At 36.3% G+C, this 11613-nt stretch overlaps 1 protein-coding gene across 1 annotated transcript in view; it reads left to right on the top strand.

Annotated features, from left to right (window-relative positions):
- The window catches only part of LOC139443431 (forkhead box protein A2-like), a 49606-nt gene extending 39730 nt beyond the window's left edge, over positions 1 to 9876 (top strand). The window contains exon 2 of the mRNA XM_071224422.1: positions 9548 to 9876. Coding sequence (XP_071080523.1) covers positions 9548 to 9606 — 59 coding nt within the window. The 3' untranslated portion in view covers positions 9607 to 9876. The remainder of the gene's footprint in view (positions 1 to 9547) is intronic.
- The last annotated feature ends 1737 nt before the right edge of the window (positions 9877 to 11613 follow it).

The raw sequence follows: 11613 nt of genomic DNA on the forward strand, positions 1-11613 counted from the left end.
TTTATTTATTTATTTATTTATTTATTTATTTATTTATTTATTTATTTATTTATTTATTTATTTATTTATTTATTTATTTATACTGTCTGCAGATTATTCTTATTCAGTTTAAGTGTTTGGTAAACATCCACTGTAAAGTACTATCGCAATGTTCCATCGTGTCACAGTGACAAGGTGCAGATCCATCATGCAAGCTATGGATTCTCTCGTGCAATACAACCCACACTACAAAGCCGATACTTCTCATCCTGAGTATGCGCCGAGGAAAAAAGCATACATGTTTACAAACTAAAATCAATAATTACTCATTTGAACGCTGCGCGAAAATTGCTCAATAAAATGCATGAAGTACTATACATCACGGAAACCTAACTATGTCATGTTCGGGACGTATAACCCTTCACACATAATATTCAAACAGTTCAACAAACGCGGCAATAAGATTTCTATGGCCGGTGCAATGAGACGTAAAGGTAAGGGATCAGGACCATTATATTGGAATGGCATGGGATTTCCAGGTAGACGGTGAACTAGGGTAATGGAATCTGACAATATTATAGGACATATATTCGTTATTGGTAAATTAAGCAGCACTCGGTGTTGCTTTGGTGCCATTACGTTGAGATTGATCGAAATTCACAAAACGTTTCATTTATCAAATTTTCCGCTCAGACCTGGTCAAACGGCGATGAAGGTTTTATGGGGACGGAACTTTCTGATAGCGCGCATGAAATTAATTTCGTCTGAAATTGTAGATTATCTCACCCGAGGCAGGTGAACTGGTGATAAATGTCTGGACGCCGCTCGGAACTGGCGTTGATGACGGGACGGGGTATGATAGAGTCTCGCATTCACCACCTGTCGTCAAGGTAATCGATAATACTGACTGATTCGTGAAATTTATTAACTGTTTCGGGGACAGGGGGAAGATGTGGGATAACAAAAAACATGAGGATATTGAAAGAGGTTAATTGGTGCCCACAGGTGAAACAAACCAGGTTTTGATGTTAGATGAGGTTGAGTGATTAATTATTAAAATAATTAATAATTCACATATATTAAACAAAAATGAATGAAGTTTTTAAAAAAAACAATTATTAAATATATATTCTCGACATGGTATAATTGTCAATTATTCGATGTTATGAATATAACTCGAATAATTGACAATTATACCAAGTTATAAAGGTATAAATTCATCCATGTAAATGAAAGCATATTTTTTTGTTTCAACCTCTTAATGTACATGTAGCTTTGATATTTACGTGTCACAATTGTGTCATTCGACAGCCTGTTATTTTCGTTGTAGACACAAAATGAACTTTGGAGTAGATTTCTGCCTGTTGATTTTGAAATGAACACTCATTGATAAACATGTGGATCATCGTATTACATGGACAAATATTTAGAGAGAGCATTTGATACCGCTAAAGCATCACATATCACTGAACCAGGTAAATATCGGCTCAGATATGTGTAATATCAATGATAGGAATCGCTAGGTCAATGTGCACTTTCAGACCATCGGTCAACTTTTAACAAAAACGATTATTAAACACCCAAATCCAAACTTTTACATGAAGGAGCCTCAAAGTTACTGTTAGGTTAACTGTTCAGGGTTTTTTTAAACTGAAACTTTGAACATTTCTGTAGTAATTGGTGTAACTGTCTGTGAAGAGATCGGTGTCTACGTCAATATGGCGGTTTGCAAGCTCGCCTGGAGGGTTGAGTGTCAGATCGCCCACGGCCTGGGATCACGGTAAACTCGCGAGTGATTTCGTGCAAAACGTGCTCTGCGTATTTCACTAAGGAAAATACGTCACACCTGTGGGTTTCAGCAGACAATATTATTTAAAGAATACCAATATCTTTGATTGTATGCAAAAAATATGAGCCAGTGTTTTACACATGAATGTAGTACTCAAGGTTGATAAATCAAGAATTTCTTGTGCGAGTGGCGGCTGCTACCGATAGTACTGGACACGTTTACCCTTCCCGCGAACACCTGGTGTCATCACTGATTTTCAGTCATCCATTCATAAGATTTTCATCACTATTGTGCCTTTGTATGCCTAATGGAGTCTGTTTCGGCAGATAATCGAGACTGGTTATTCTCTGGCATTGGCGTCATTAACTTCAATGGAAGAACTTTAACTAAAAAAAACCAATTGTTCAGGGAAGGCTCGTTAAGAGTCGATGGGAATATTATGAGTTATCTGAAGTTCGACAGAAACAAGGCTTCTGTGAAGACCACATCGTTTTAAACGATATTTCGAGATGATGTAGATCGAGGTACAGGTGCATGCTTTGCTGTATTTGGAACCAGTGTTGCTACTTGTAAAAGAAATTGTTAAATTAACATCGCGATTGAAAACTAGGAAATTTGAAATTATTGCAAAATGCCTCTCATTACACGTGAAAGAACCGAGGTTCATGTTTTGAGCCCTATCATACAGTTGACGTGACTCATTACATGGGAAGTATGTCAACGCGTTATTTATCACATTGACAATATCCGGCATGTTAATTTCGAGTGTATAATTGGTGCCTTATCAGTCATCAGAACAAATTATAAAACAATAAACATTATATTTGTCCAAAAACAAATGTCAGCTAAAAATACCATGCTCAATAAAGGATCGTATGTTATTATTTGATAATACCGTTATTTCACCAAATAAACGTTGAAAAAAAAAACTATCCGTGGATTATCTCTGCATCAACAGAAATATGTTTAACAGTTACCAGGCAGAACTTTTGGTCTCAACAAACGTTCCCGGGTAAACATGTCCAACGAATTATAGTATGATATCGCTCAACAGCTATAGTGTCCGAGATATAAGTGCTAAGCAGTATCAAATTATGTTGCATACTCCCAAGGAAGCTGAAAAACAATATTGAATTCATGGGTCGACAGATTTTATACATGTTTGTTTGTTGTTTAACGCTGCATTCAGCAATATTCCAGCTATATGACGACGGTCTGTAAATAATCGAGTCTGGACCATACAATCCAGTGATTGACAACATGAGCAACGATCTACGCAAATAGTATTTTTATACAGGTAATGGCATTTCTTTCAGAGCGTGGAATTTTATGTTTTATAAGAAATCTATTACTATATCTATTATAATTATAATTCAATAAACAAAATTATAATATTATATTTCTACAGGAAACTACAAAGATTATCATTTAACAGATCATAAGGTACAACATAGATGAACATTCAAAGTATATTCGGAGTAAACCCACATCAACGAACAATGCAGAATTTCTGCATGCTACGCAGATCATGTATGACTTTTAAATCGATAGATTTAAAGAGATATATACTCAAACGAACGGCACTCAAATCCAAGCCAGTGATACTGTCCGTTCTTGTTTCAGAGTGTTACTGGAACCATGATACCAGTTGAAATCACTAGACTTAGTAGCCCTGTGCATATACCGTTATTTCTACTATAAATATTGACATATTAGGAGCATCCATAGGCCAATTACGAGTAATTGAAACCCATTTTAGTGCACCCCGTCCGCCTTTCTCGATGTCCTGTGTTGATTCATTGTTTCTTGGCGTCAGTATCCGCAAGTTAGCTGCGGATAAAAACGCTTTTGTTGTTTTTGCCAATTTAATCTATATCACTATCAGTTTTTATTGATTTATATTAACCGCGAGGGCTGAAAAAATACCTGACTAAAATACCACCCGGTCGTCTTGAACCCCTGATCCAGGAAACCTTAGTCAAACACTACAGTTTGGGGTCACGCAGGACGAATCAATTGTAGCATTGGTGTTTATATTATTAATTTTCTAAATATATCTGTATTTATTTTCACAGAGAACAATGAATTATCCTACAACCAATGTTTGAACGGGTGCAACCTCTGGGGAATGGTTCTAAATGAAGCATGCCAATGCATAGTCACGGGAGTTGTCTCCCCCTTGTTCCTTTCCCTCAACGCAGCCCATCTCGACGCGTAACACGAACATGTGAATAATGCTATTGAATAAATTTGATTATGTGGGACTCTAAATGGAATTAGATCTATTTTGAGAAACAGACACTAACAGCATGTCCTCGCCACAGTATAGCGTTTCGAGTATTGATTTTAACCGTTGTCTTACATCTCAGTGTTTAATTACTTAAGCCTACAATTTCAAACACGAACATAACTATCTCCTGTTGGGTTAGACTTTTATATGTCTGCTTAGGTGTCAGACATACCATGTACTTCCCAATTTAATAATAACAAGGGCAAAAGTGAGCGTGGCTCACTAATACCCCGACCCGCAAGGTCAGTAGTTTCAAATTAAATAGCTAGGATAGGGTTAGGGTTTGAAAAATTCATTAAAAAAATGGAAAACTTATGAAAACAATTTTCCTCTTTTGACTGCACCCCTCCATATGACACAGATTACATGTACTAAGTTTGAGATGTCTCCACTGAATTGTTTAAGAGAAATCGCGCGGACAAAGTTTTCGGACGGACGGGCGGAACCTTGGTATAACTTTATACCCCCGACCTAAAAGGTCGGAGGTATATAAATGTATTGCCTATTAAACTATTCTGTCTACCTTTAAAATATTTTTTCTTTCCAATAAATATACAACGTCAACGCAAGAAAATAGTCATGCTCGCTTATCCGCCGAAACACATTAATTGGGTATGAAAGGTTAAAAAATAGTGTGTAAACTATATGAATCAGTGATGCCACCAGGTGTTCGCGAACTTTATTTTACACTTAATGCACATTGTCACATCATAGTTCCAATGAATCCCATTACGTTCTGTTTTAGCTTAATAACAGTATATGTCAGCCGGCTGTTTTAAAACGTTTTGTTCGTGTGTTATTAGTTGCCCCGATTAGAGGTTGTAGACATTCCAAATAGACAGAACAAATATCTAATAATACAAACCAATTGCAACAGCAACCCTAAGATCTACATTCGAATTCTTCAATGGTATGTTCGATCGTTTCAGGGCCATACCAAAGCAACTGCACTTTTATGAAATGCAAATATCAATCAAAACAAAACAATATCGATGACAATATAAAATCTAGATTCATCCGATATGGAGCATGTGTTAACATTTACACTGTAAATCCCTGGCCGACTCGTTAGGCCACGTGGCACGCTGATGTAGGTTCCATCGTCCAAACAGTATATACACCAGACGAACAAACAATTTGTGTAACATGTAAATATTCACTCATTTTATGTAAATAATAATCCACGCCATCCTTGAATAGCAATGTACATTTTCCCATGGGTGAATACACACATTTCGATACTGGTGAAAATTCGCGGTCAGTATTTGTTCTGATGATCTGCAGTCACCATCGTGAAATACTAGGCGCAGTCGGAATGGGGGGAGGGGGGGGGGGGCGGCTTGCGTTGACCTTGATAACCTCTGTATATTTATTATTTGGAAACCTTGACAAGCTTCGTTGACCTAAAACCACACTATCAATATTGATCAAAGATTACTTGACTGTCTGTACAGAATGCCTACAGCATAACAGTGGTATTTACTCTCTTGTTTACATACGTAATACGGCTACATGTGTGTATTTTACATGTGTCTCTGTTAATTCAACCAAAATTAATTTCGTTTCTTGGTATTACCAGTTATTCTTTCCAACCGCCAGACATGAGTTTAAGAATGATAATATTTATTCGTGGTTGTGAATGAGATAATTTTTGCTGGGTTTAAAATAAACGACTTTCTGGTTTCAAATTTATGTCAACAAATGTTGTCATGTCTTAAAGTCCAGTCATAAAGTTCACGTATGCAAAGTACACAGGCTATTTAGTTCCACTGTGTGTATTTACGGTATGCACTGGATTTATGTCAACTGTCGGGGTAGTTGAGTACAAATTCCCCCTTGATCATAATACTAGATCCGCGGATTGAAAAATGACTACATGTGAGTTGTGATGTTTACACAAAATGCTGGCATGTTACAAATATCAACAAAGCCATACGTTAATTATAACGTCCTTTGATTTACACACTTCTAAGATTTTATTACACTATAAAGATAGCGGTTATATATATATAACAGTTACTCGGAATATTCATAATTTGATGTCACTGGGTACACAATAAATTCCGATTATTTCCAAATTTATTTGAGCAGTTTCATTTATGCTGAACCTTTAATGGCTAGAATGATTTTAATCTTTAGGTATGGTCCACGTTAAAGCATCGTATCAGTGTGACTGAGCCGGGTATCTTGGCGATAGTCACAATACAATGTAATCATGGTTTACCAGCGTACCCGTCCGATAACCCACGTCGTAACATGGAGTTCGTAACAGCAAGTTGCATAACGGTTATCAATATAGCGACTGAAACTGCGGACCGATTTTATCCTCACAATCGAGAGATATAGCCTTCCACAAAGTCCAAAGATCCCCCTAAGTACAGCAAGTGCACATGACATTTAGTTCAGGGTGCAAACGGGTTATTTAGAGATTTTCTTCCGATCAAGCTGCGTGTGCGACTTTCGGTGCGAGGTTTGAGAGCGCTGCTGAGAGTTCTCGCGGGAAGTTCTAAACCTCGTATCGTCACGTTTGTTCGCTGCCTCGATAGTCGCACTCGGTTTTGACAGAAGAGGAGGCGCTATCTTGGCCGAATAAGTGTTGAAGGCACATTTCACACCGCTTTTCAAACGTGTTGCTAGTGTACATATGTTTATTTTCTTGTTTTGGTTGTTTACACTCGCAAGACAATAGCTCGGGTGAGGCAAAAGACCCTCCCCTACGTTCTCCGCTCTCCTTTGTGGGAGATTAATTTGACATGTTCGCCTTCCTGTGTCGCTCTCCTGTGTTGGAGGTAGGATGGCGTAGGAGGACGCTTCGTGCACTTGGAGACCCTCACGTCATGGGAAATATGTCGAATATGATAAATTATTTATGTGCTTTGCTTCGGTGAGGCATTGCTTGATATCATCAAGTTGTATCAAACTGCAAGCGCGAAAGAAGGCGAAACAGTTTACAGTGAAAACAGTTTACCTTTTTTAATTCACTCAACAGAATAAATGCAGCCTCGGCCATAAAGTCGTGATGTCATTGTTAAATGTGTGGAAACAGTGCAAGAATTCCTTTCAGTTTTCCTACATCATCGGGTTCAGAGGCAATTGTTGAAAAACGTTTCAATTATCAATGGGATACATGTCACAAGTGTATGCTTTTGTCTAGATTCGTTATCCTTTCTTCTTGTCTTATAGGTTTCTAGTCTCAACCTGGACAATACTAATGATATTTAGAAAGAACACACACACCACTTAACAAATAGCCGTATATTTATACATTGGTGTGGATAATGCACAAGCGCATCTTTCAACCACAAGTATAGACAACTTCCATGCGTACATTTCACCGCTGAGAGTGGACAATATGACGCCTTTCAATCTTTAATTTGGACACTATATACGCGCATCTTTCAATACATAAAGTGCAGACAATACGTACACAAGCATCCGTCTGTCCTAAGTGTGTACAATATACATATGTACATTATATTAGACCTTACTATGGACAATATACACATGCATGTGTCAGCCCTTAGTATGGACAATATACACATGCATGTATCAGACCTTAGTATGGAAAATATACACATGCATGTGTCAGCCCTTAGTATGGACAATATATATATGCATGTATCAGACCTTACTATGGACAATATACATATGCATGTGTCAGCCCTTAGTATGGACAATATACACATGCATGTATCAGACCTTAGTATGGAAAATATACACATGCATGTGTCAGCCCTTAGTATGGACAATATATATATGCATGTATCAGACCTTAGTATGGAAAATATACATATGCATGTGTCAGACCTTAGTATGATCAATATACACATGCATGTGTCAGCCCTTAGTATGGACAATATATATATGCATGTATCAGACCTAAGTATGGACAATATACACATGCATGTGTCAGAACTTAGTATGGAAAATATACATATGCATGTGTCAGCCCTTAGTATGGACAATATATATATATGCATGTATCAGACCTTAGTATGGACAGTATACATATGCATGTGTCAACCCTTAGTATGGACAGTATACATATGCATGTATCAGCCCTTACTATGGACAATATACACATGCACATATAAGCTCTTAGTGTGGACAATATACACATGCATATATAAGCCCTTAGTATGGACAATATACACATGCATACACAAGCCCTTAGTTTGGACAATATACACATGCATATATAGGCCCTTATTATGGACAATATACACATGTATGTGTAAGCCCTTGGTATGGACTAAATACACATGCATATATAAGCCCCTAGTATTGACAATATAAACAGCTTATAAAAGTCTATAGTTATGACAGTCCACACACGGATCTTTCAATCCTTGATATGGACAATGCATACATGCATCTCTCAAACTGTGCGGACAATATACATGCGCATCTTTCACTTTTCATCTTTCATGTCCAGTTGCAGAATAGAGAATATCATTAGTTTGGGAGAACCTTCAGTGTTCATCAAGAAGCTGAAACATGTATTATTGGAAGTACATTAAGAATCATACGAAAGAAAGCTTTATGTCACAAATGTCCTCGATGTTCATGGCTGTGTTAGGCTGTGCTAGGCGAACGAGACCAGGTACATCATTCAAGTACATGTTGACTGTGCCATATGTAACTTGTGTTAAGACAATCCTGATATGTATCGATGTATATGTCAACACGTGTTTAATATCACTATCATGTCCAAATTATGTCGGTGTATACGAAAAACTTAATTTCCATTTTCATGGAATTGCCATTGATGCATCGACAAACTGACAACCAAGCTCATGTCTTTTTGCAGCGGTTTCTTCTTGGTATTTTCGATACATTTGAAAATAATTCCAATAACAAGATGCATAAATATTTAATACAATACAACTGAAATAACGAACGATTGAACATGTATTAAATAGTCTCCTTCATTCTGGTGTTGCGAACAATATATATTATACATAATAGAATTTATCAATGTCCTGATTTATAATTTATTAAGCAATGAAAAAAAAGAAGATTGATATCATAAATAACAGATTATTAACCGTGTCACTGTACTGAGCTTCCTATATCAGTAACAATAAGGAGGCAACGGACCTGTAGCTATCTAGCGCTGTTGTGAGTACACACACAGTGTTCAAATATTTTGAGGGCGATTTGTTTTCTGAGCATATATATCTCCCGATAACCTTTCGCCGTCAAGATAACCACGTTTACACCAACCGCATGCGCCTGGTTGCCTTTGTTTTACACTCTGACCTAGTCAAACAATATCAAGCCTATTTGATAGCATTTACAAAGGTTATCTAGTAATTCTAACGAAAAATCCGCGATTTGACACATATATATGTGTACGCGGAGCCCCGGTAAACATTGTGAGGACTTAAACAACATCTCGTCAGTAAGTGCTTGAACATTGCTTTGTAAACATTTTCTTTTGATAATTCTGTTTAATCAAATCACTAATATTATCTCTTTATTTACAGATTTCAGACACGCCCACTATTGGCACAATCCGGAAAGCCATTGGTTGTACTCGGCCTGATTTAGGAACGAACGGACGGGCGGACTCGACCCGATGGCTCAAATTCTTCTCAACTAAGCGGTAAACATCAAGGAGATTGTCCTTTCCACCTGCGATTTACCTGCAGATCGGTGAATCGTCATGAATCTCCCAGGTAAAACATATTCCGCTTCTAAAGGCAGCGTATCGATATCAAAGCGGACGGAATAGGAGGAAAACTTATCCCATTTTTTTTCTTTCAATATATACGTGTTGTAATATTTCCACACCATTAAATTGATTATCCATAAACCGTTCTTTTCTAGTTTGTTTCGTGTTTGAGAGTAAATGTTCCGCACAGTCTTCGATTATTTACACTGGTGTAGAATCGATGAACTTGTTTGCGTCGACAATTGTGGATAGAAACCAATATTCATCCGTAAAATATTTTACACTGCGCAACGAAATATGACGAAATAATGCATTAATCTGAACTTGAAAATTATTTTTTTATTGCCGACAATTATTATCATTATTTGAATTGTTTACTTTTATTCTATGGTACTGCTGATAAAAAAAATAATTTGCTGGGGTTTTTTTAATAATTGTAAAGATTCATGTTATGTCTATCCCTATTTCGTGCAGGTAAAATATTTTAATGATGAATTTAGGCAGATATTGGCTAAAAGCCTGGATTAAGAAATGGATTTCGTGCAATGAAACTGAGAACGTCAAAGCATAAACTGCAAATAGGCACACAGCTTTATAAATACATTATCATGGGCCGATTGCTTGATAATAATTGATTATTCAGAACAATATCCTTTTATAAAATTATAGAAAATGCAGTTATCAGATGTCATCATATGTAATGCAAACATAGTTGTGTGCTTCCTAAAAAAAACATATTATCATATGATTGACACATGACAAAAAACTCTATCAAGAAATGTGCAATTATTTCTTATGAGGTGACCGGTATCTGACAAGGATTACACCACCGTCTTTTCAACGTACACCCTACAATTACATTTTATAACATCAAATAAATCACATGGAGAATCTTTATAACGCGATTGACGTTTTTTCACAATTGCTGCTATTAGAATACTTTGATGTTAATGTCACAATGAATATGGAGCAACATTCATCTAATTTTAAGTTAACATTATAAATTTTCCACTTCATTTATTTCTTTGTGTACACTTGAATGTTTTTGTCGGCTTTATTCAGCCTTCAATGGGTCATTTTAAGTCAATTCCTTTTATGAAAGCGCTTTTCCTTGAAGAAATAAAGCTGTCGATAATTGATGTAAAATAATGAATGTTTACCCAAAATTGAAAACAAAATGTCTACGGTTTCCTTCGTCAAGCTTATTAATTTTTATTCAGCGAAGAGTCTGCAGCTTCGTAATAGCATTCAGTACTCAAACGTCTCAATGTTTTCGGTTTTAAAATCTCGTCATGAATATGTTATAGTTTTCAGCCATAACAAACACGTTAGGGATTAGTGCGAAACACGATCTTTAATCCATGGAATAGGAAGAAGAAAAAGCGGAATAATCTAAACTTAATATTCCTATCCACGAGTGGGCGTGGCCGATACCCAGCAGCTGTGAGTCAGTGCATGACACAGACAAATTTTATGTTTTAGAGTTTATGTTTATTATTTCTCAAACGTCGGAAAATTTAACTTTAACTGACGATATAGACAGATAAAGATAGATATATAGCGTACATGGTATACACATTTAATAAACTCAATTCGACATTTGTACGTGTGTATTTTTAAAAAAACTCCATAGTATCGCCGAGATTACTCCTTTTAATTCTTTAATTCTTAATTTAAACAACAAATAAATTTAACTTCCACTAACTATTATACAAAATTAATTTTGTAATGTAACATGCGAAGTTCTTAATGAACACGTCAAATCGAAACGACATTGAAACACTCCGAATATTATTTTTTTTTTTTTTTTAAATAAAAAAGAATAGTATATAATAAGCATTTCCATTCAGTTCTGTGCGGGTTTAAACACGATTCTAC

The sequence above is a fragment of the Haliotis cracherodii genome, unplaced genomic scaffold (genome assembly GCF_022045235.1).
Source record: "Haliotis cracherodii isolate W230 unplaced genomic scaffold, xgHalCrac1.p SCAF_5, whole genome shotgun sequence".
NCBI lineage: Eukaryota > Metazoa > Mollusca > Gastropoda > Lepetellida > Haliotidae > Haliotis > Haliotis cracherodii.